The following is a 27,452-nucleotide window of genomic DNA, read 5'->3' as shown; positions in this document are numbered from 1 at the left end:
ATAATAATAATGTCTAATGCGGTGGCTGTGATATTATAACCAACGTCCGTTGCCGTGATTTTTGGAATGACTTATCGCGAGAGAAAAAAAGACGTTTTAGTCGCATAACATCGGTTAATGGAAACGCCGTCATTTCGCAATAGTTTTTTATCGATATTTAGATAATAGCGCAAAACATTTGCGCAAATCTGTAATGGAAACGCGGCTACTGTCACTCAGAACACACTGAGAGGAAAAAACACTAGCATCAAACACCAATACAGAAAATACTAACTTTTCATCTTTACAGTTTGAACAATTTCAGTGACTTCATACAAAGTAATATTTTCTTCAAAGAAAAGAGTGACATTCTTTCACATGATTTATTACAATTTTTAGAACATAACAATTCTTTAAGGTAAATGAAAATTAGCAGTTTGCTTCAATAGTCTGTAGTAATTTACGGAATTACAGTAATGAGGAAAAAAAAGGTAGAAACTAAAAGTACATACTGTAATTCGAACAAATAATTGAGGGGCTAATCCTGCCTCTCTCTAGCATCAGGCCACAATCAGCAGTGTTTGAAAGGCACAAGGCTGAAATCTATTCTGTTTTGAATGTGTGGTTCACAGTTTTGACAGCAGTGTGTTAGCATTTGAACAAAGTGCTGTAAATCCAGTGTTGTGCAGGTTGTGGTTAACCCTCTGGAGTCTGAGCGTTTTTTTGGGCCCTGGGGGTGTTCTGACATGCTCTGACATTTGTGCTTTTTTCAGTTGCTTATAAACATATTAATGGCAAAGGTGTAAATTCACTCTATATAGCACAAACAGGACTACAATAATATGTGAGCCACATGTATGTACATGTTTTCATTTTTGAGAGAATAATGTTTATGCGTGGTTATCGAAAAAACAAAAAATTAAAGTTTTTGAAATAAGGCCACAAAACACATACTAAATATGTGGCAATAAGACTTTTGACTAATGGATGTCGTCGCCTATAATTTTTTCTTCCAAATTATGTGAAAATAGTCTTGCTTTATCGTTCACATAAAACCATACATTGATTTAAATTGATGTAAAACAGGTTTTGCTTGGGGCGTGAACGAGGAGTGGTTTACACCTTAGAATACACCCACTCTGCATAATTAGCCATTCATTCAGGTGTGACACTGACTGAGCCACAATGCAAGGACAAAAGATATATTTAGAAGAAGACTTATATTGACCATTTAAGATTTTGCTTACATCTATCTTGTAAATATGTTTTGCTATTTTATTAAAACGGTTACAATTACAACAATAATTACAATTTCAACAACATTTCAAGTGTACTCTTTCTTTGTAAAAAAAAAGATTATAGGCCTACATTTTATCTATGTATTCATTAGTTTGAATATAACCAACATTGGAACAGCTAACATCTTAGTTGATGACTTTATTTTTGACAAAAATAGATATAGAAATTGCTAAACAAAAGCTTATTTGACGTGGCAGTATATTCTACAGCAGCGGTTCCCAAACTTTTTTTCCTGCGCACCCCCTTCTATGTCCCAACCGGGTTGGCGCACCCCTAATCCCCACTTCAAAAAAATAACGCAACAAAGCTTTGTTTTATCGCCATATAAAGACTCGTGTTTAATCATGCGCAAATAACCAGAACACGCATGACAATAACAACATCAACAAAGTTTCAATATAATGCAACAAAGCTACGCACAAGCTTCCACTTTTAAGAGGACGAGAGTGACAGACACAGGCTCAGTAACAGAAAGCACGGTTATTTTCAGCCGCGTAATTTAGTTTTATTTAAAAACGAAATATTTTGTAACATTACACATGTGACATGTTTTAAGGTCACTTTTGATCACTTTAATGCATCCTTACTGAAAAAAAAATTCGGACTAACCAACACATTTTTGAACGGCAGTGTACATTTAGTTGGTCATTATTGCAATATAAACACTATCAGAGTGATCAACAAGGTATATCTTCATTTACCAGTCAAAGACGGAGCATCTTTCTGCTCTTATGTTTACTCCATGCACTGTCAAGAGCTTCATCATATCTGTCGTGGTATCGGTCTTTGCAGCAATTATTTTACCGCAAATACTGCATCGCGCGCTGTTGGCATCGAGCCTGTAGAAATGTAGCCACACTTTTGATCGACTTTTCCACATCTTTAGGGTATTGTTGTGTGTGTGTGCTCGGGTCACATTGAGTATGTGTATGTGCGCGACTCCAGTTTGTGTGTGTGCTCGCGTTTCATAAGTATGTGCGTGGAGAGTTTGTGTGTGCGCGCGCGTGTCTCATATGAGTGCGTGAGCGACTTTAGGTGTGTCGTTGTGCATTTCATATGTATTTGTTTTATCAAAAACTAATAAATTATAGTTTTTTTATTTAAAATAAAAGGAAAAGGAATTTACAAAGGAAATGTTTACGGTCCTTTTTTTTTTTTTTTTTTTTTTTTGTGTGGAAAAATCCCACTTAAAAAAACAGACCGCCATTACATTTTTCCTCTCGCGCACCCCCTGGTGGTAGCTCGCGTACCCCTGGGGGTGCGCGCACCACACTTTGGGAATCCCTGTTCTACAGTAAAAACTGTACCCAAATCTAGTCAACAAGATGTTGTCTTTCATATTTCGCCTGACTGTAACGTTGTTTTCATGAAATATTAGGGCATATTGTTAATTTGCAGTTTAATACGTTGCTTATACAAATAGCCTACATTTTATTTCAACATATTTCAACATTTTTACTCATCTCAGTATAGCAATACAGTTTGCTAAAACATCATCATTCATTCACACACGCGATTTAAATGTAACTTCTGGGAAAGATGATGTTGACGATAGGCTATTGACTCGCGATCTTCGCAGTAGGTTAGTGAACGCACCGGAGAAATGCACATTTATTAGGCTACATAGTTTTTTGTTTTGGATGGTTTTGTTTAGAACCAGCTTTCTTCAGCTAGCCTATATTTACTTTAAATCCAGGAAATTTGTTAATGAAAAAATTATTAAAATTAAGATACAATTGATACAAAACGAAATTCGTTTTAAAGAAAGGATTTGTACTTTCTGTTTTGAGGTCTCTGTGAAAGTTTGAAAGTCTTTTAGTTTTTTTTTTTAGAGCGCTCGCGTCCATAATGGAGAACTGTCACGTAATATTGTTTTTTGCCAGCTGTGGTAAACAGCGCGCATATATGCCGTTCATTCATTCATAAACAGAAACCCGAGAAGGAAAAACTTACTAGTATTCCTCAGCTCGTATTCCTCGTATTCCTCATTATGATACGGGGGTTCACAGGATTGCGCGGATTACCTCAGCCATTTGCGTTTGAATAGCACGCGCTCTCCGTGGGCGGAGTCACATTACATTTGAATTAGCTCTAATGAGGTCGACTGGAATCGCTCTCTTTTAATACAGATTTCACAAGATGAGAATATTTGTTTTTTATATAAATTACTTCATTTAAAAGAAGAGAATTCAAGCTTCATGCCTGTGTGTCTGAATGCTTGTTTGACTGAGTATTTGCTGAGCTGCAGTTAATTTTCGGACGCGTTTCAGAATGGACTACACGGACAGAGAGAAGGCAGAACTCGCTTCGTGTTTATTTTTCTTTATTTGGCAAAAAGCACAACACTTTGTTTTTATTGTGAGTATACACAAAAATAATACACATTTAACAGAATCGATTGATGTATGAAACTCCTATGGAAAATCAAAGTCAACAGAGTATTTATGAGTTTCTTTTACACTAATAAAAAAAAAGCGAGCTGGTATCGCCGGCGATACCGTAGACCTCAGGGGGTTAAAGTCATGGGATAAGTGTGTAGAGTTTTGAAAACTGTGTTCAAGCAATGAAAAACGAACTAGAGTTTGGTCCACATGAACTGCTGCTGTGCAGCCTGTAGTTAGAGTTTTGCACATGTGACTCCAGTTGTGCCCACTGTCGTTTAGCAATCGAAAAAAACTGTAACTCACACAGCGTCTCATAAAATGTATTCAGAGCAAACAACCCTGACGTTAAACCTTAAAAACGTACATATGATGTTTTCTTATTCTTCGGTATCTTGCAAGTTGCAACCATATTCTCTCGTCCTCTGTTTGTCCGTTTGAAAACTGCGCGCGATGCCGGCGAACGTAAAAAAATATATATTCATGAAAACACATTTACGAGCTGCCCACTTTCACGCATTTACCATGAGACACACGCAATTGACACTTCTCACACGTTCTCACACCACACATCCATTTTCTCACGCACAATAAAATTGTGAAGACAGACTAGACAGAGCAGTTACTTTATGATATACAAAAAAATCTCAGCTCTCAGATTCTGTCAATTTTATTACGAAATTCAAACAATAAATACCGTTTTGGCGCTTGTAAATGTGACGTGACAGATCCCTAGCGCACGTGAACCGATCATCTCGACTAGCAGCTAATAGTAAAAAAACACGAACACTGTTGAAAGATACAGTAGGCTACAACTTACCTAACTGTATATTCCTCATATATAATATCGATCAATCAGTGTTTTTTATCAGCGTGAAGAGGTCAATAACATAGCTGGAGAACAATTATGTCATATTTACCTCAGGAAAGCCATTTAATGAACATATAGGCTATAGCACATAGTTGGCAAGAAAAAAAGAGCTATAGAGAGTATTTTGCTAAATATGTGTACTATATTACATATTTATTATATTTGTACTTATATCATTAAATAAAGTTGTTATTATAATAAAAAAAAACGCATTATATTTAATTTGAGTTATTTTTAACCTTAAATAATACTGCCAGCTGATAGGGCTCTCTATATGTTTACAGCATTAGGTGAGTTGTTTTTTTTCTTGAGAAAAATTAACGCCTATCTTGAGTACCTAATATTTATCCAAATGAGTCAATATTAAATCAAATCACAATAACTGAATTGAAATGAAATAATAAAAAAGCGTAGCTTACCAGAAATTGTACCATGTAAACATTGTAACATGTTGTCACTAAACCTAATAAAATTCAGTTTAGTTACAAAAATGTTAGTGACAATCACATACAATACAATACACTTATTGTGATGCAATTTTTTTTTATATTTCAATTGATGGAGAAGGTCAGACTATTTCCTTCAGAAAGACCGTTGGTTAGCTAGCTCATTTAAAATGTCATAAAAAAGTTGTTTAAAATAGATTTGATATTTATATTGTAGTTGAAAACAGCCCTGTGAGAAATTCATTGTAAATTTCATAAAAAGTAAAAAGTTCATAGAATTAAAATTGATCTAAACTTTTTTGACCCTGCCTCTTAAAAGAATCGGAATCGAGAATCGTTAGGAACCGGAATCGAAACAAGGAATCGGAATCGGAATCGGAATCGTTCAAATTCAAACGATACCCAACCCTAACACACACACACACACACACACACACACACACACACACACACACACATATATATATATATATTTATTAATTAGGGGCCAAGCACATAATGTGCGTAGGCACCTATTGTATCTGTTGGCGTACCAAAAATAATTATTTTTCTTCCGACTGGGCTTCTATGGCAGCCCATAGAACCGCTTGCGGGAAAGTTGTGCAATGTGGCACACTGATAGAGGACAGACTGAACAGTCACCATAGCAAATTTGGAGTCTCCAACTCATTCCCTCTAGCGCCACCAGCTGTCCAAATTTGCACTCATGTTTATGCTAAATTCTTTTTTCCTCTGATTCCCTAGCTCAAGACGATTCGATTGCACCCTATGATGTCATTTTCCGTCATGGAAATTTTTCTGCCATTTTGAATTTTTCGAAAAATCGACTTTTTCGAACTCCTCCTAGGCCGTTGCTCCGATTTTCACGAAAATTGAACCAGATCATCTACAGACCATGCCGACAAAAAGTTATGGAATTCTTGTTGATTTGTCAAACCGTTCTCGAATACAGCGCAAACAAATTTTACGTAGCGCTTGCGAAAACAGACACAAGCCTGTATCTCCGCAACGCTTTATCGTATTCAGACCAAACTTGGTACATGTCCTCAAAAGCATGACCTGAGGCTACATGCTGCGTTTCGGCGCAGTGCCGCCTACTGGTCTGGAGATATGAAAAATTGCTGTTTTTGCTTATAACTTCTGAATGGTTTGTCCAAAAATCATAAAAGCGGTCTCGTTAGATTCAGGGCGTCATGCTGAGTCGACTGATATCCAATTTTCCCCGATCAGCCATTTTGGCTGTCGGCCATTTTGAATTATGTGCTAAAATGCTGTATTTTATGAACGCATGAACGTATCGTTACGAAACTCGGTATGGGTCATCAGTACAAGGCCCTGAAGGTATTCAAAAGATTATGAGACAGGCTAGAAACAAAATATTTTTTTTCCTCTGATTCCCTAGCTCAAGACTCGATTCAATTGCACCCTATACCGTCATTTTCTGTCATGGAAAGTTTTCCGCCATTTTGAATTTTCCGAAAAAACTACTTTTTCGAACTCTTCCTAGACCGTTTGTCCGATTTTCACCAAAATCGAATCGTATCATCTTCAGACTGTGCTGACTAAAAGTTATGGATTTCGTGTCGATAGACGAAATCGTTTTCGTATAGCGCAGCAGCAAAGTTGAGGCATGATGCCAAAAGGACTATTCAGGCTTTATCTCTGCAATGCCTTGACATATTGACACCAAACTTTGTATGTGTCATTGTCACTTCACTCTGACCACATCACATCAGTTTTGTAACAGCTCCACCTATTGGTCGAAAGTGATAATCCATTAAATCATATTTTGAATGACTTTTCATATGATTTTTCAGCCATTTCGCCTAAAATCCTCTTTAAATGTATTGAATTGCTCATTGTTGCAGTTGGTCTGACACCTTCAGCTATGTTGGCATATCCTGTCATCTGCTTGCGCTTGGCCCCGATAACTGCTGCTTGCAGCTATATTTATTATTATTATATTTTTTTTTTTGTGTGCATATTTCAGAAAAATTGGTGGTCATGTTAATCCCCATGCAATCACAAGATGGTACAATTATACTGAGCTAAACTATCCAACTATAGCAAATTGAAAAACAGCAAAACAGGACAGCAAACTTATCCTGTTTCAAGACTGAAAACTAAAGTTTTAGAAGTTTGATTTGATTTACAAAAAATAAGTGTGTCCCAAAGCATAGTATGTTGAAAAGAGTATGCCAGAAGTCCCCGGATGGTCTACTATTCCCTGTCGATTTTCGAATTGTGGATCCGTGCACACTCTAAAGGCTAATATTGCCCACAACCCATTGCGCTTTGGAGGAGGAACTACAAACACGATGTAGCGACAATGACATCCGGCCAGTTGCTTTTCAAATTAAGTGAATCATGAGGGTGTCGAACACATCTTCTTTGTCCTTAGGAAGACGAGCTCTGGTTATTATTACTCCCTAAGGGGTAATTCACCAGCGCCGGGGTGTCTGGAGCCCCCCCAGTTCAGCGTGAACTCCCTGTGACTTTTATAGACTCGTGACATTCCAACGCACACACACAAACACACTCTGGACTTTGAAACAAAAAACCCCCTACAGAAAAGGACTTTTACCCATAAAGTCACTCTTAAATGTACTAAATATATCCCTTTTTGTGTTAAGAGGTGTGTGTAAACCATAGGAAAGCATATATGTCCTATTGTAACATTAATAGAACTGCAAATGCCTATACTAATGCATAATAATGTATCTTTGCATTGCTACAACGTCTATATTCTATTTTTGATATCTCTGTAATCCTCTCCAGCTAACGGAGTTGAATTCCGATAGCAGAATGCAGTGATGCGCATTGTTTTATACATTTCATATGTCTGGAGCAAAATCCTCTCAAGTAAAATTCCCTCATGACTCATTCGAGTGGGCGTGTCTAACCGGACAAAGGAAAACCTTCCGCTCGAAATGCGCTAAGATGATTCGTCCTCCACGCAAAAGGAGGCGTACACGGGACACTGTTAAAAGTCCGAACCTTCAGTTTAAACTCGCTCTCAACTCTCATCCTCTCTTCTCCCTCCTTCGGAAACTCTGGAAACCCAAGTCCGGACCGGCTGCGGCCTGCTTCTTTTCTCTTTTATTTCTTTGTATGTTTTTCTATAAGTCTAGTTTCATTTTCCTATTCGCCTCTGTTCATTCACGAGCTGAATGAACTTAGCCTGAATCATTCTCGGTAACGTACGCTCAAGTGAACCTTCAAATCTTCCCTCTACACAACTCCGGAAGAAGACCAGGACGCGCATTTCAGCCCTAAAAGGAACACACACATATTCCTTTTTCTCAGCTCCACAAAAGAGTGCATCAAACTGCAAGTATATAATCTGACATATTTTAAAGCTGAATCGATGGTGTCTCTCAAGAGGGTTCTTTGTTTGTAATAAGTTGCCAGGCTCTTCTTCAATTCTCTGATCGCAGATTTTTGCTTTCACTTCCGATCTCATCTCTCCTCCTTCTCTCTTTCTCTCATCCTCTCTCTCATCCTTTTCTGTCATTCTATCTTTCTCTAATTCTGATCATTTTATTCTCTCTATCACGTTATGTCTTATGTTTTTGTTTGGTTAAATGTTTGTTTGTTTTATTGTTTGCATTTTTACGTACGTTTATATTTGTAGCTCATATAATCTCTCTAGTTTACATCTATTAAAATCCATTTATACTTTTAACTGTCTCTGTGTTTGAAAACCCACCTTATAAGTCAATGAAATCAAAGATCTAAGCTACAAGCTCGATATTATAGACTACCTTGAGTAGTTTTCAATTCATAAACTCAGAAAGTTTGATGTTCGTGGCCAGAAGATACAACTTTCTTGGAGTTTGTAAACAGGGATACTCCTTCTTAACCCCCTGAGGTCTACGGTATCGCCGGCGATACCAGCTCGCTTTTTTTTTATTAGTGTAAAAGAAACTCATAAATACTCTGTTGACTTTGATTTTCCATAGGAGTTTCATACATCAATCGATTCTGTTAAATGTGTATTATTTTTGTGTATACTCACAATAAAAACAAAGTGTTGTGCTTTTTGCCAAATAAAGAAAAATAAACACGAAGCGAGTTCTGCCTTCTCTCTGCCAGTGAAGTCCATTCTGAAACGCGTCCGAAAATGAACAATAACTGAGCGAATACTCAGTCAAACAGGCATACAGACACACAGGCATGAAGCTTGAATTCTCTTCTTTTAAATGAAGTAATTTATATAAAAAACAAATATTCTCATCTTGTGAAATCTGTATTAAAAGAGAGCGATTCCAGTCGACCTAATTACAGCTAATTCAGATGTAATGTGACTCCGCCCACGGAGAGCGCGCGCTATTCAAACGCAAATGGTTGAGGCAATCCTGTGAACGCCCCCATCAGCTCGAGAAAACACACAAGTTTATTTAGATCATTACTTGTTTACACCGTCTTGCAGCGCTGTGAGGAATAATAGGCTACTAATGGAAAATGTCCCTCAGAAGTGCGGGTATATCGAGGAGCGAGCTGCGGAATACTAGTAAGTTTTTTCCTTCTCACGTGAATTTCTTCACGTGGGTTTCTGTTTATGAATGAATAAACGGCAGAGATGCGCGCTGTTTACCACAGCTGGCAAAGACAGTTTAAATTTAAATCGCGTGTGTGAATGAATGATGATGTTTTAGCAAACTGTATTGCTATACTGAGATGAGTAAAAAATCGACTGAATGTTGAAATAAAATGTAGGCTATTTGTATAAGCAACGTATTAAACTGCAAATTAACAATATGCCCTAATATTTCATGAAAACAACGTTACAGTAGGGGTGGGCGATATGACCTAAAATTAATATCACGGTATTTTTCATCTTTTGAACGGTGACGGTATAATATCACGGTATAACTTTTTTTTGGTACATTTTGGGAGGAGTAGCCTGTCCTGTCTCTCTTTAGTATGTGAATAAAGTTAATATTTTTATAATAAAATTATAAGGGGCCGAGCTCGCCCGCCCCCTCCTCCTGTGAGAGCTCTTCGGCCTCTTCGGCCAAAACGCCAGGGCCCACACCCTCCTCCATCTGCTCGAGGTGAACCAAAAACAACTGATACCAGCTCTCAGTGATGTGTTTTGGGTTCCTGTTATGATAACAGTAACTTTCTCAAATGTTTACAGAACAAGCGGGAACCCAGTGTGCCTGTATCTTTCTCTATTGCTGTTCTATTACAAGATAGAAAGTCTAAGGCCTTCAATAGCCGTACAGCAAACCCAACTAATCTGGTGCCTATTACATGTCAAACTAAGATTGCTGTGGGGACAAAAAGTAAGACTGTTAAGTTAGCACTTTTAAACATTCGCTCACTTAAAAACTTCTAGTCAACAACTTAATAACCACAAACAACCTGGACTTTATGTTTCTAAATGAAACCTGGCTAGAAGACAGCTGCAGTGCAACAATCCTCAATGAAACAGCCCCTCCTAACTTTACTTTTATGAGTGTCTGCAGAGCTGTTAAGAGAGGTGGGGGTCTAGCTGCTCTTTTTAAAGATATCTATCAATGTAAGCAAATATCATTTGGGAATTACCCGTCTTTCGAATATCTGGGTACTGTGTTAAAAGGTGCTCCTCGCATTTTACTTATCATTATTTACAGGCCTCCAAAATATTCTCCAGCCTTTGCTGAGGACTTTACAGAACTGTTATCAACAATTACCTCAGAGTTTGACTGTTTTGCCATTGCTGGAGATTTTAACATTCACATAGATAATGCAGAAAACAATATGACAAAAGAAATCAAAACTGTTTTAAAAACTTTTGATCTGACTCAGCATGTACATGGACCCACACACAATCATGGACACACTCTAGATTTACTTATCAGTAAGGGTCTAAACATTTCATCGATTTTTATAAAGGATGTAGCACTGTCTGATCATTTCTGTATTTTCTTTGATATATTGATCTCTCCTGCCACTGAAGCTGGATCTGTGTCTGTCAAGAAGAGATGCTTAAATGAGAACACTAGTGTACTATTTATGAAGGCTATATCCTTAACACCAAGCATATCTGCTGACTCTGTTAATTTTCTCCTTGATTCTTTTAACTCAAAAGTTAAAAATATAATTGATGATATTGCTCCTGTTAAAGTCAGGAAGAAGAGTGGCAGACAAAAAGCACCTTGGAGAAACTCAACAGCAGTGCAAAATATGAAAAGACAATGCAGAAAAGCAGAGCGCATGTGGCGGAAGACAAAACTTGTAGTCCATTATAACATCTACAAAGACAGCCTGCATGCTTTCAATATGGAACTAGGCAAAGCTAGACAGACTTTCTTCTCAAATATTATAAACAGCAATTTAAACAACACACGCACTCTTTTTGCTACTGTAGAGAGACTGACAAACCCCCCAAGCCAGATTCCCAGTGAAATGCTCTCAAACAGCAAGTGCAGTGAGTTTGCTTCTTTCTTCTCTGAGAAAATCAATAATATCAGAAAGGTGATCAGCACATCCTTGAGTTGCACTGGGGTCAGACAGATCAGACCACCTGAGAAAGTAGTTACTATGTCTGACTTCAAAGAAATTGATGGCAAAATTTTGGAAGAAACCGTACAACACCTTAAAACATCAACATGCGCCCTTGACACACTTCCCACATCTTTCTTCAAAATTGTGCTAAACAGTTTAGAAGCAGATCTTCTAGAAGTGGTAAATGCCTCACTTCTCTCTGGGAGTTTTCCAAACTCCCTGAAAACTGCAGTTGTCAAGCCCCTCCTGAAAAAGAGCAATCTGGATAAGACCATATTAAGCAACTATAGACCGATCTCAAATCTTCCTTTCATAGGCAAGATCATTGAAAAAGTTGTCTTCAATCAGCTGAACAAATTCTTAAGCTCGAATGGATACTTTGACAATTTTCAATCTGGTTTCCGACCGCACCACAGCACAGAGACAGCGCTCATAAAGATAATAAACGATATTCGCTTAAATACTGATTCAGGAAAATTATCAGTGCTGGTACTACTCGACCTCAGTGCTGCATTTGACACTGTCGATCACAACATACTTCTTGACAGGCTGGAAAACTGGGTGGGGCTTTCTGGGATAGTCCTAAAATGGTTCAGGTCATACTTAGATGGGAGAGGTTATTATGTGAGTATAGGAGACCATAAGTCTGAGTGGACATCCATGACATGCGGAGTCCCTCAAGGCTCAATTCTTGCGCCACTCCTGTTCAACCTGTATATGCTCCCAATGAGCCAAATAATGAGAAATAACCAAATTGCTTACCACAGCTATGCAGACGACACACAGCTGTACTTAGCCCTATCGCCTAACGATTACAGCCCCATTGACTCCCTGTGCCAATGCATTGACGAAGTCAACAGTTGGATGTGTCAAAACTTTCTTCAATTAAACAAAGACAAAACTGAAGTTATTGCGTTTGGAAACAAAGATGAAGTTCTCAAAGTGAACGCATACCTTCACTCTAGGGGTAAAACAACTAAACATCAAGTCAGGAATCTTGGTGTGACACTAGAGTCAGACCTTAGTTTCAGTAGTCATGTCAAAGCAATAACTAAATCAGCATACTATCATCTGAAAAATATTGCAAGAATCAGATGCTTTGTTTCCAGACAAGACTTAGAGAAACTTGTGCATGCTTTCATCACCAGCAGGGTGGATTATTGTAATGGACTCCTCACTGGCCTTCCCAAAAAGACCATAAGACAGTTGCAGCTCATACAGAACGCTGCCGCCAGGATTCTGAGCAGAACCAGAAAACATGAACATATCACACCAGTCCTCAGGTCTTTACACTGGCTCCCAGTTAGATTTAGGATTGATTTTAAAGTATTATTACTGGTATATAAATCATTCAATGGCCTAGGACCTCAATACATTGCAGATATGCTCACTGAATATAAACCCAACAGATCACTCAGATCATTAGGATCATATCAGCTAGAAATACCAAGGGTTCATTCTAAACATGGTGAGTCTGCTTTTAGCTATTATGCCAGCCACAGCTGGAACCAGCTTCCAGAAGAGATCAGATGTGCTCCTACAGTGGTCACATTCAAATCCAGACTCAAAACACTTCTGTTTAGCTGTGCATTTACTGAATGAGCACTGTGCCGCTGTTCGTCCGACTGTTTGTACTGTACTGTATTTTACTCTATTTTTCTAAACTGTTTTAATTATTCTTATTTCTTTTAATTATTTTAATTTCTCCTATGTCAGCAGGGCATTTAGCCCGAAACTGTAAATGCCCACTCAGAAGGTGATAATGTGAAAGTGATTAATGTGGGTTTGAAAGTAGAACAGTATTTAAATGACGATATTAAAGTTTTCGTCTGAGAAAGAATGTGAACGCAGTGCTAAAGTGCTAAAGAAAGTGAAAAGAACGTGTGAGTAAATGAGGGAGAAAAGAAAGTTAAAGGAAAGTTGATAGATGGAAGTCGTAAGAAGATTGAAGGTTAAAAGAAGGTTGAAAGATTTAAGTCTTAAGGGAATCCTTTGAAAGAAAGATCTATAATAAATATTCTTTTTTATTTTTTAAAAGTACTGTATTTTATTTTATTTTTCTAAACTGTTTTAATTATTCTTATTTCTTTTCATTATTTTAATTTCTTCTATGTAAAGCACTTTGAATTGCCATTGTGTATGAAATGTGCTATATAAATAAACTTGCCTTGCCTTGCCTTGCCTTGCCTAATATAATAAGTAAATGGTAGGTATCCTTATCAAAAAGAGACATGGGAGAGTATTATGCATTCTCAACATTTATTTTGCAAAAAACCTAAAGATCTTACTTAACAGTGTACAACAAAACAAAAATTAGCAGTGTAATAACACAAGAACAGTGTAATAATGTGTACTTTTCTCAAAAACTAACTCTCTCTTAAAAAAGTACATGTTGTGAACGTAGGCCTACGTCGAGTTTTACAGTATTGGGACTGAGGCGCATACTACCATATTTTAGTTTCCATTCTTATTTTGTTTTCACGATGTGTAAGATGTAGGGCTACCACATCTTTAAATTACTATTAGATTTATTTAAGTTAACATAAATACGTAGACCTACACCACAAAAACTAGTTGAGGATAAATTCGTTAAACTTGGGCGATTCCAGTGTTATGGACGTGACATTTGCAGTCAATACGTGAAATATAAATTCTCAGAAAATGCATTTAATACCAATATTTTGAAATGTCTGAAAGGAGTCAAGACATTAGAAAAATATCAGTATACACATGCGTTTTATATTTAATATGAGGGAAATACACATGTGACGTGACACAAAAAATCTTTAACTTTTAGGTGGCAAAATATTTTTTAGTAATTCTATAAATTACACTGTGCAAACCAAAAGATATATACCCACCGGATGAATAAAGATCGTCCTCCACAGAACATAACATATTATTTTTATTTTATTTTTCATGGTCGCATTTATGTGAAAAAAAACAAAACAATGTTACGGGCGTCAGTTCTCCATTACGGACATGACTGCTCTGAAAGCGACTTTAAAAATTTCACAGAGACCTCAAACAGAAAGCACAAAGCCTTTCTTTAAAGTGAATTTCGTTTTTTTATTAATTGTATCTTAATTTTAATCAATGTTTTATCTGGATTTAAATAGCCTAAGAAGTAAATATAGTAGAAAATAGATAATCATGACACGGAGGCGCGGGCGAGAACTGGACTCGTCTCATAAATGAACCGAAACTCAGCGTAAGGCTACTTGCCTCACAGACCTGAGAAATATATAGAAAGCTTGAAATGTCTACTTTTAAACAGAACAATTCAAAATGAAGGAAAACAGACTGCTTTCTGCTTATGAAATGTGCATATCTCTGGCGCGTTCTGAGAAGATCGCGACGCATCGTCAACTTCATCTTTGCAGTCGACACAGAAAACACGTTTTTATTAATAAACAATTAAAATGTCTCCTTGCTATATTTGACATATTCATAATAATTACTTTTGCCGGTTCTTTGTGACAGCTTTTAGATGCTTTGTTGGCAGCGCCACCCACATGTTGAACGAGTCACACCGCATCAGCACCAAAAACATGATTTTTTTCAAATCTAAAATCTAAAATCGTGATACGAACCGAATCGTAGGTTTGGTCTATCGTTACAGCCATAGTAAGATGAGAAAGCAAGAGTTTATGGTTTTAAAAAACAAACAAACAATGGCTATCTGAACATCTTTGCCAAGCGCAGTACAGAAGTAGGCTAATCAATAAATTATCGGGGAGGGTCATGGAAAAATTTATTGCTGGCGAAGGGAGGGTCATGTCTTTTTTGACAACAGATCTCAAAACTCCTCCGGTGGCCCCTTAAATAAAAAACGAACAGTCCCTAATTGATTTATTACGGTATTGACGGTATTAGAAAATCCATGTCGTGGCGCAATGTCACACCGGTGATGACTATGACACCGGTGTACCGCCCACCCCTACGTTACAGTCAGACGAAATATGAAAGACAACATTTTGTTGACTAGATTTGGGTACAGTTTTTACTGTAGAATATACTGCCACATCAAATAAGCTTTTGTTTAGCAATTTCTATATATAAAATACTATTTTTGTCAAAAATAAAGTCATCAACTAAGATGTTAGCTGTTCCAATGTTGGCTATATTCAAACTAATGAATACATAGATAAAATGTAGGCCTATAATCTTTTTTTTTTTACAAAGAAAGAGTACACTTGAAATATTGTTGAAATTGTAATTATTGTTGTAATTGTAACCGTTTTAATAAAATAGCAAAACATATTTACAAGATAGATGTAAGCAAAATCTTAAATGGTCAATATAAGTCTTCTTCTAAATATATCTTTTGTCCTTGCATTGTGGCTCAGTCAGTGTCACACCTGAGTGAATGGCTCATCATTATGCAGAGTGGGTGTATAAAGGTGTAAACCACTCCTCGTTCACGCCCCCTCGCATATTGGCTTTCCAAGCAAAACCTGTTTTACATCAATTTAAATCAATGTATGGTTTTATGTGAACGATAAAGCAAGACTATTTTCACATAATTTTGAAGAAAAAACTCTAGGCGAGGACATCCATTAGTCAAAAGTCTTATTGCCACATATTTACTATGTGTTTTGTGGCCTTATTTCAAAAACTTTAATTTTTATTTTTTTCGATAACCACGCATAAACATTATTCTCTCAAAAATGAAAACATGTTCATACATGTGGCTCACATATTATTGTAGTCCTGTTTGTGCTATATAGAGTGAATTTACACCTTTGCCATTAATATGTTTATAAGCAACTGAAAAAAGCACAAATGTCAGAGCATGTCAGAACACCCCCAGGGCCCAAAAAACCGCTCAGACTCCAGAGGGTTAAAGCTGCCGTCTGCAAAATTTTTTTGATCATATTCAGTGAATTTGACACTATAATCCGACAGAACAACATAAATAAGGTGGTTTTAGAAAAAACCCGAGCTTCTAACTCCACCTGGAGCGTGTTATTTGTTTTGCAAAAATCCAGCGCTCCCACTTCATCAGGTCCAATCAGCGCAGGGGGGTGTGAGATCTGACTGTCAATCACAGGTCGTGCACACGCCACAGATCCCCCCTCACTCGCGCGCCTGAAGTTCGCCTGGAGATTGCATGAAGCGTGATGGCGGAGAGAAAATCTACTAACAAGCTTCCAATTCCTCGGTTATTGCTATCTATGGATAGATTAGCCAGGGCAGCCTACCTTCGAGTCCATGGTGTTGATAGATGCTGAAGAGACGGACGCGTTCACAGAAAATCAGGTACACACGCACAGTGACGCACTGACGAGCACGACCTCGATGGGAGGGTGCTCGCTGTTAGTGGGGAGGGGCATGAGAGTTGTAAACATTAAAAATTTTGGCTAATCGACCCAATCTGCCAGACTTGCCGACGGCAGCTTTAACTGTGATAGTCTTACATTTATTCGCTGGACGAATGACTGATGACGAGACCAGTTACAGAACGAGGTATTTCCGAAAATTGATAAAGTAATGTATATGCGATTTATGAATTATGACCATGAGTTATGATTAGTAATATTTCCCAAATTCCCTATATTCTTGAGCTAATTCGCATTGACCCAGAGTCGTTTACGTTACAACGAGTAAAAACTGTTAAAACAACTACAAAACATGGCGGATATGCGCGACTGTCTTTGAAAGGTTTAGATAAAGGTTTGAGTGACTAATCAAAGTTAAACCTGCTAAAAAAAAAAAATCCGTGTTATATTTCATCTGCAATAACAATGTAGACTTTTATAAAGATCCGTTTGACCATTGACTTTTAAATGCATCATTATGCATTAATCTGAGGAGAGTTCTCTTCATGAAAGATGATTGACAGGCCAGTTTACTGTGACAGGATGCGACAGAAAGCAACCGTTAAAGACGCAATTGTATGACGTGATAGTATGTTTCAAAGCTTGTGTACTCATGATACTTTGCTACACACTCAAAAGTATCTACTTTTTCTACACAACAAAATAATACTTTTAGGGCGTAGTATAAGTAGGCGATTTGAGACGCAGCTACTGACGTAGATTTGTGGTGAATGAAGCGGTTTAGGAAGGCGTGGCTGAGCCTTAACTTTTATAAAGAATTTCTCTTTAGGTTTGACACTTTGAGCTTAGTAACTACTTGCACTTACAGCTACATAACACACTAAAGAAAAAGGAAAACAAGAAATTGCATCATATACTCCACCACTAACTCAAAATAAGCCAGAATTTTCTTTGTAAAAACCAATAAAAATAAAAATAAATAAAAAATAAACTATTTTTATTTGTCAGTATTTGGTTTTTATTTTATGCATGTGTGTGGGGGTCAGGTGTTGCCATGGTCGTAAGCAGCCAATGGTCCCCAAGAATAAAACCGATTAATAAACATACTGAATATTTTAATTAAAATCAGAAAGCAGAGAGATTTGTGGGAGGGTTAAGTACAGTGTTATAGAAAAAAAAAAATTGGCTTTGAAGACAATGGAAGTCAATGGAAAGTCATTATGATAAAAAAAAGCACACACAAAAAAAACAAAAAAATAACATTGTGTGTCAGAACCAAACATCACTACACTTTGAAGAGTGATATGCAGGAGGGAGTGAAGAGGGCACCGCAGGCCTGCAGTTCAAGTTTCAGCCCTCATTGCAACTAGTCACCAGTGAGCCAACATATCTGTTTTTAATCTGGTGGGTGGCAACATGAGGTATATTTGACTCATCTGCAAAGAGGCAGTAAAGATAGTGGACAGGACCTACATGACTAATATGATAAAGTAAAGAGCGGAAAATCCCTATGGTGATGCTTTACAATAGTCAGAAGATTTGTGAGTGGCCACTGCAAAGGCGCACGTGGGAGCAAATATCCCAACGGACTCTGACCCAATGCAGTGTAAAGGCATTACATGGGGAAAAAATAACAGTGTTTCTTTTCACTGGGCCGCTAATATTTTGCATTACAGTCTCCCAGGGCTTGTTTGCCTGCCAAAGAAAATGTCAGAGAGGTTGTCTGTTTTTGAGGCCTGTTTTTGTTCCCCATTCAATGCTTTCATCAAAGAAACAGAGACCCTGAGAGAACAAAATACACAACAAATTAATTTTACATTAATTTATTAATAAAACCATTTATCTTGTGTAGATGCTTATTAAAAAGTATCTGAATACAGGCATCTGAGGTATATTTGTCTGTGGAGTGGTTTAGATGGATTTTGGTGATCAGTTTTTTTATCAGAAAGGGGGGAGCAGTGTGCAGATTTAGAATGTCAAACAATACTTAGAGGAAAGACCATCTGGGAACAAATGGACAGAAAATAACCAAAATGTAAAGAATAAAAAACTTTAGCATATTGATGTTTTTGTTTACACAGCACAGAGGAACTTTCGGACAAAATTCCACCTCTGAGCTTCTTGTTTTTAAACCTTCAGTATCCCAGTGGCCACAAAAAATGAATTTATCTTGTACAGCTGATGTAAAATACAGTTACTATATCTGATCACTAACAATATTACACACATAATCTTCTACATTTCAAAAAATCTGAAAGAAAAAAACTATTTAGCAGTTTGTGTCATTTCTTATGAGGATATAATGGATATGTTGGGAACAACATTTCAGAAGCAATTATATTAGATATATTGAATATTTAGCACAAGGGTGTGTGTAAAAAATCTTTGGCATAAACGTACTGTGTGCATGGATTGGTCTCAGTATGACTCATTTAGCTTTCTACATCATATGAAAATATTGATGGATGGTGAAAACAATAGAATTAAACACATTTTAAGGCTTTAATTCAATGACGCTTGACAGACTAGATATTATTTGCCACATGCACACCCATTCATACAAACAAATATCAAGGTCAGCACAATGATCAACAACACAAACACACACCAATCACATTCAAACAATGTAAGCAGACACCTTTGCATTGTAATGTTTCTGTCCGTCTTGTCATGTTTCGGATTTTCAGATCAAACATTCAGTGTCTGATTTACTGTAAATTTATTTCTATGGAAAATTTATTCATTGACACAAATTACAATTTAATCTACATATTTTAATTTACAATGTACTGTGTACTAATTAGATAATTTGCTATTTAAATAAAGGAATACAGAGTTTAACAATTTTCTAATTCTCTGAAATATCTAATAAATCTCATTGGACTATATATAATATTCTTGGTATAATTGGGTAGTTTTATAGTTTAACTTACTGAATTTACTCAGATTGACCAGTGGCAGTATAAGCAGTGGATGTGTACTAGTATTGCTACAAATATGTATATACATCGCCACTAGGTCGTTTATTCAAAACAAAGGCATAGCTTGAATCATGGGAGTTGTTGTCTTCACCTCTACAGCTGGTGGCGAATACGACAGGACTTGGGCAGAAATCATATTCATGGATGACCGGTAATGTATTAACCCTTTCACACGTAAGTTTAAAATATTCTGTCTGACCCCCCCAGCGTGAGTTTTTCAAGGCGACCGTTATTTAGAATGTGTCACCTTATGGTTTCCGTGGTGATGCGTCATTGCTTGTCACGTGACACACCGCAGCAACAACAGAGCTGAATGAATGATGATCTGCTTTTATGTAATTTTTCCTTTTTTATTCAAAATATTCACAAATTTGTTAGATATGGCATGAAATATCTGATATTCCGATTGTCAAATATATGCAAGTGGAAGTGTTTCGTTGTTTAAACACCTTTATAACGATCGCGTTAGTTGAGCTGTATGCGCGATGGGCGCCGCCATCTTAGTTTGTGCCGCAGACGCAGTTCAGAGAATCGGATCTGTTGGATTTACAACACGTGAATTCATCCACTTCTCCCGAAATACATAAAAGTAAGTGGCTGGTGAACTGGGAGAAGAATAGAGTAAACTTTAAAGTTACTTACACAATGTGTAATTTGAATAATTCTAATTCTAATAAGTCTAATTTTAATGGAAAGGATTATTATTGCCTCTTCCTTTGACATCAGTGTGTATTTTACAAACTCTAAATGTATTGTTTTTTTAGTATTTATATGTCTGAAAACTAAAATAAACATTATGTGGTTGAAAACACTGAAAAGTTGTGATATATGACAGCTCTGAGCGCGCCTGTCTCTGGCTCAGCACCAGCCAACGTGCGAAAGCACATTTGAATTTAGCAGTTGATCACGTCATGCACTGACCGTTCTAATCACACCGGTGTGATCGTACGCTCCAGGGACCAGCCTAGACTGATCACACCGGTGTGATCGTACGTGCGAAAGGGTTAAAGATTTATTAACGTTACAAAAGCTGTTGGAGCGGAACAAGGCTGCTGGAGTGATTGCTAATGAGAGACAAGCACAATACACAGCTAGAGAGCAGTGGAGCTTTTATTATGCTGCAGACGCCGGTTCCGCTTCTTCCGGTCATGCATATATGGGGTAATGAAGCACTGTTTTATCATATTAGATACATTTACAATGTACTGAGTGTTGAAAGTTGTTATAATGCTACTCTGTGCGTTCGCTCGGTGGCTACTATATGAGACACTTGTTGCACTCACGGTAAATCAAGAAAATGAGATTTAAACAAAAAGACTAACTGTGTTGAGGTATAACAATGATTAGTTTCTGTTGATTTAATGTATCCAAACAGTTGCTCACCGGTCTAATAAAACAGCGTCTTTGGTGTTTCCATGGTTTCTACAAAATAAAACTGGAAATCGAGGGTAATGCGGGTATAATGTCATTGATAAGCGACGCACGGACACAGTCCGTGTCTTGGTTAAAACTGCTTATTTCTCTGGATTTAAACATTCTTAGAAATATTAGGGATAATGAAAGTACACAAATCAACTAAATATATAACATTGTTCTAGTGGTTTTTGGATATTTTGATCCAAAAATCTTACATAGTATGCCCTTAACAATGTGATACTTTTTTACAGTATGTATTTATAATCTTCGCTTTAGATTTGACAGAGTATATAAAACAGTAAGAGCCATGGATTGAGTAATGATCTCACAAACTGTAATAAAATATTGGCTGTTGCTTGTAGGAGTGTACTGAGACAACTCCCTCTCTCCATATAAAGCTAAAGTACACTGGTGGAGTTGAGCGTAGTGGCCATAGCTTACAGAATTAACGCACATTTCTCAGCATCTGCCATAGTGGTCTAAGAGTCAGCAGAGAGGTGAGAGGGTCTACGGACCACAGGCCCTCAATATAACCCTCATCTTCTGTTCCTCGGGTAATCACCACACACGGAAAATCTTCTCAGGCACCATGTAGTCGTTTTTCTGGCACTGGAAGGCTTTGGCAAACTCTGGGAAGTTCTGTAATGACCCAAGAACTCTGCACAAAAAGAAATGACAAAGTAGAGATTACCAGCACAATCTAACATGGCTGTAACAGTCTGAGGGGCGGTTTCCCGGACAGGGTTTAAATTAAGCCAGGAATAGGCCTTAATCTAGAATAGTTAATCGTGTTTTAAGAAATGGCTTTCTGTAACACAGATTAAGTACGGATTAGTTACACTTGGACTATGGAGTCCTGTACTAAAATAAACCAGATTAATTTAAAACCAACTGTGCTAATCTGAATTAGCATGATAGAGGTTGCCTATAAAACATGGAATGAACCAAGAAAAGCTTAAATTGCATGGAACTGAGAAACAAATCCAAGGAAAACAATGGAATCAGAAAAAGACTGCAATCAAAAAAAGTTACTAAACAAGAGCAAATTATTTTTAAGCAAGCTAAATAAACTGCACACACCAGCTATGCAGACTGATCTCATGAAATGGCGTATGTATGACACGCCAATTCGATTTCCATTTTTGGCGTGCTATCAACACGCATAATCGCTTTTCAGCGTGTTTATCAACGCCGTTGACTTAACGTTACATTACTGTATAAATATGACCTACCCCAACTCCGTCCCTAAACCTACCCGTCACTGGGGTTAATACCATGAGTCTTCTCCTACCATCCCAGGAAAAAAAATATCGATTCCCCGGTATCACGACAAGACGTGAAATAATCACGTTGGTCCCCTTTGGAAAACGTGTAGATGTCACAGTTTAACGCCCTCAAACGTGAATACACGTTTGCCATATCTTGAAGATATCTGTACAATTTCCTATACCATTGTATACGTTAGATTATAAATGTAAGATCCCTTAACTCTACTCCCACACCTAAACATACCCATTTTATGGACAATATTAAAATGATAAAACGTAATGGACAGATATGTAGGAAAATGGCATTTTTATGAACAATATGGCATTAAAAGATAGTTTGAGCCACGAATCCTACCCTTAAACCTAACCATAACCATTTCTTAAAACTACCTAGGCAACAATTATAAAGAAAAACAACAGACAGACGAGTATAATCACAATAATTTATTTATGGTTCCTATAGAACCATAATATACTAACCTTACAACACAACATCGATTCACAAAATACACCAATTTTATTAGCTTGATGTAATCCAAACCTTCAGAATCCATATATTATTTGCAAGAAAAAGATCCAAACTCAGCCCTTTATCCAGTAATCGTCATCTTGACCGTAAACGTCAAACCCCGCGCTTGTTATGAATTCAAATTCAAAAATTGCGCCCTCAAGAAGCGTTACGACAGGTTACTATGGTTACGGCAGTAATATCAAACGCTCATTGGCTCTCGCCTCGCCTGCTTCGTCACAGATTGTGTCATACACATTCACATTTGAATTTGAAATGAAGCGCGCACTGCCGCGCAGCCCTCAGAGCGAACCGAACCGAAGACGGATTAACATTTTCAAGGATTTGAATTAATAACTTAAATTCTGCTCTGTTACCTCATACAAAACCACTGCGACACATCGTCACGTGAACAACTTTTGGTACCGATTTTGACATTTTCTCATTAAATAAATTATTGTGATTATACTTGTCTGTCTGTTGTTTTTCTTTATAATTGTAGCCTACGTAGTTTTAAGAAATGGTTATGATTAGATTTAGGGGTAGGATTAGCAAACGTCCAGGGATAATGGTACGTGTAAGATTCACGTCTGAGGCTGTTAAACTGTGACATCTACACGTTTTCCAAAGGGGACCAACATGATTATTTCACATACATTTTGCTCCGTTTCGCTCGGACATTTAACAGCGTAGACATACACGCGGAAGATGACGGTTCGTTTCGGCGTGAATATACACGCGGATAGCTCAAAATGCGTATAGATAACACGCCACTTTTGACTTGAAAGTGGCGTGTATGTTTACGCAAAGTCATGATGTCATGTTGAGCTATGGAATAAAATAAAAGAAATGCTGGAAGTCTGTTTGTTATTTATATATATATATATATATCAACGATGTGTACACACCTAGAATCAATGGTGTTCATTAACAATGAATGGTTTTCATTTAAAATTAATTATTCAAATAATCCTACAATTAATACTTCTTGTTTATTCCTGTGATTTACATAACAAACTTACTATAACTTTTTTTTTAGCACATGTGGTGTTCAGTGTTGGCAGTCTAGAAGCAATACTGGTTTCAGCTAGAGTACTACCATAGTGGTTGCTTTATTATTAATACAAACAGAAATCTTGGTTGCAGGTCCTCGATCCAAGCACGGGCTCAACACTTACTAACATACTAACATAATACTAACATAACAGAAAGTTTTAAATACCAACATAATAGAACATTAAACATTAACAAGTATCTCCGTTTTCTCATCTTGCTAAAAAAATGCATAAAATATTACTTAAAAATTTACTCTCCCAATTCAGCCTTGTGCAAAGCATGATGGGAAGTGAAAGTCCTATATGACTGGGTTACTAGATTGAAACATATTTCAAAATGAAAAGGAAGTCAAAGAGTGACCATTTAAAGTCGGTTGTAGAAACCTGATACAATGGCGTTAAAACAAAATTAAATGTTTAAATGAAATGTATACTGTATATAAACTCGAGTGGCCCATGGTGGCGGTGGGGTTGTGGTATGGGCAGGCGTATGTTATGGACAACGAACACAAGTGCATTTTATTGATGGCATTTTGAATGCACAGAGATATCGTGACGAGATCCTGAGGCCCATTGTTGTGCCATTCATCCACGACCATCACCTCATGTTGCAGCATGATAATGCATGGCCCCATGTTGCAAGGATCTGTACACAATTCCTGGAAGCTGAAAACATCCCAGTTCTTGCATGGCCAGCATACTAACCAGACATGTCACCCATTAAGCATGTTTGGGATGCTCTGGATTGGCGTATACAACAGCGTGTTCCAGGTCCAGCCAATATCCAGCAACTTCGCACAGCCATTGAAGAGCAACCATTCCATGAGGACCATGAGGACCAACATTCCACTGGCCACAATCAACAACCTGATCAATCTATGCGAATGAGATGTGTTGCACTGCGTGAGGCAAATGGTGGTCACACCAGATACTGACTGGTTTTCGGACCCCCCCAATACAGTAAAGCTGCACATTGTAGAGTGGCCTTTTATTGTGGCCAGCCTAAGGCACACCTGTGCAATAATCATGTTGTCTAATCAGCATCTTGATATGCCACACCTGTGAGGTGGATGGATTATCTCGGCAAAGGAGAAGTGCTCACTAACACAGATTTAGACAGATTTGTGAACAATATTTGAGAGAAATAGGCCTTTTGTGTACATAGAAAAAGTCTTAGATCTTCGAGTTCATGAAAAATGGGGGAAAAAACTAAAGTGTTGCGTTTATAATTTTGTTCAGTGTATGTGAATATATATATATATATATATATATATATATATATATATATATATATATATATGTATGTGTGTGTGTGTGTGTGTGTGTGTGTGTGTGTGTGTGTGTGTCCAAGTAATACACGTGTCCACTTTGAAACACAATGTTAATCTGAAGTTAAACCTGCCTCCTGGTAGGTTTAATTTAAACCTCGATTTAGTCCTGGAGTAACTCTAGTCTTCCTCCAGGAAATCAGCTTATTAAACTCTGGACTAAACTAAATCTAGGACTATTTAAAGCCTTGACCGAGAAAGCAGATTTCTGTTAATCTGGTTTAAAGGGCAATTTTAGTCTAGGATTAGGCTTAATCTCTGTTCGGGAAACCGCCCCTGAATGTATAAAGGCAGAAATGCATCACTGTCAGTGAAAGAAAGTTAATGTACCTAAACTTCCCTGGACTGTGGACATCAGTTTTGATGGAGTTGACAGCATGCTCGGGTCTATGTGTTCCACACCAAACCTTGAATGAAAATACAAATGTTCAAGAAGCTTCATTGAGGCATTCATCTGTCCTATGCAGAAGTTCAATACATTCAATATTGTCATAATGCAATTTTAAACAAAAAGAAACATGTACATTAAAAGCAGATATGTGACCCTGGATCACAAAACCAGTCATAAGTCGCACGAGTATATTTGTGGCAATAGCCAACAATACATTGTATGGGTCAAAATTATCGATTTTTCTTTTATGCCAAAAATCATTAGGATATTAAGTAAAGATTCAAGTTCCATGAAGATATTTTGTACATTTCCTACCGTAAATATATAAAACATTTATTTTTGTGAGTGAATGCAGCACAATCGCAATCACAAATGGACAACTTTAAAGGCGATTTTCTCAATGTTTCGATTTTTTTGCATCTTCTGATTCCAGATTTTCAAATAGTTGTATCTCGAGCAAATATTTTCCTATCCTAACAAACCATCAATGAAAAGCTTATTTATTCAGCTTTCAGATTATGTATAAATCTCAATGTAAAAAAAAAAAAAAAGACCTATGTGACTGGTTTTGTGGTCCAGGGTCACATATGTGAAGATTAAAATTGTATAATTCTACTGCTAAAACGGTTATGTATTTGAGATGTCATTTAACTTTTATTTGGCATTATATGTTGTCATGGCAATGCAGTTGTACAATTTTATTACACTTTGTACAAAAATTACTTACTATTAAAAATTACTAATCATTTCTGTGTAGTCACACATTTTGTTCACATCTTTGTGGTTAACAGAGAAATTTAACGTTTATGAACTAGCCCCATTAACTTGTAAGTCCCTCACTGGCTATGTTTACATGCACAACTTTTGTTTCAGTTGGACTGAAATCATTCCATTTGATGAATCTGAATGTAGTGTTTATATGAATGCTAAACAAGTGATCGGGTTGATGTGCACGTTTAAATGTCACACAAGCTTCAAATCGGAGTAGATTTTTTGACAAATATACAGTTCCCTATCAGTCGCTCATGTTCGACGTTATGTTGATGTGACGACGTAATTGGGATCACTTCAGGGAGCCCTATCATCTTCGAGTATCTACAGAACGAGCCAATGAACGTTGGCGTGCGTGAATCGCATCGCGCCCTGGCCCCACTCTTTGTCTTTCACTTCGGAGCTGAGTTTCCTGTTGGTCTTCTGAAATACAGACTCCAATTGCTTTGAAGAATCCCTCTTCTCCTTCTTCTGTTCCAGTGTTGATGTGACGGCACGAACAGCGAGTGGCCGCGAGCTCAAAGCTCAAACAACTGCTGTTATAACAGCATTAAGAGTATTGTGTCGGTTCGGTGGGCGTTTCCCTGAAATTGTACTAGTACACAGCGGCCATTCCCTGGGTGCCTCAGAACTGTGAGAAGGCAATAAGAGAGCATTTTTTGTTTTTGTTTCTTCACAAAAAGAGCAACATAAGCGTGACCCTGCGTCCTTTTCAGGATGTCATTCCGCTTGTGCGTTTCTAATTGCGATTGTTCCTCGGTGCCAGCAGACAGCCACAATAGCTGCCTCTCATGTTTGGGCATTCAGCACGCTGAGGCAGCTTTTCTGAATAGCTCATGTTCCCATTGCGGGAATATGACTATGGCAGCATTGAGATCGACATTCGCATACCTCAAGGGAGGTGCCTATGCCCCGATCTAGTGCCTATTCTGGACCTCGGAATAAGCCTACTTTGGTGCTTAGTCAGGGTGAGGATTGGAG

General features: G+C 37.4%; 1 protein-coding gene and 1 long non-coding RNA gene across 7 annotated transcripts in view; one reads left to right on the top strand and one right to left on the bottom strand.

Annotated features, from left to right (window-relative positions):
* LOC309508536 overlaps positions 1-27,452 on the top strand; it is a 166,443-nt gene that overhangs the window by 14,260 nt on the left and 124,731 nt on the right. The gene's annotated exons all lie outside the window — the stretch shown is intronic.
* LOC309508356 (neprilysin-like) overlaps positions 18,561-27,452 on the bottom strand; it is a 159,058-nt gene continuing 150,166 nt past the window's right edge. For all 6 annotated transcript variants that reach the window (XM_082182952.1, XM_082182946.1, XM_082182949.1 and 3 more), the window contains 2 exons: positions 25,640-25,716; positions 18,561-21,808 (listed from right to left, as the gene is read on the bottom strand). In XM_082182952.1, coding sequence (XP_082039078.1) covers positions 21,709-21,808; positions 25,640-25,716 — 177 coding nt within the window. In that variant the 3' untranslated portion in view covers positions 18,561-21,708. The remainder of the gene's footprint in view (positions 21,809-25,639; positions 25,717-27,452) is intronic.

Source organism: Leuciscus leuciscus (genome assembly GCF_965113295.1).
Source record: "Leuciscus leuciscus genome assembly, chromosome: 10".
NCBI lineage: Eukaryota > Metazoa > Chordata > Actinopteri > Cypriniformes > Leuciscidae > Leuciscus > Leuciscus leuciscus.
This window is presented reverse-complemented; position numbering and strand designations above follow the sequence as displayed.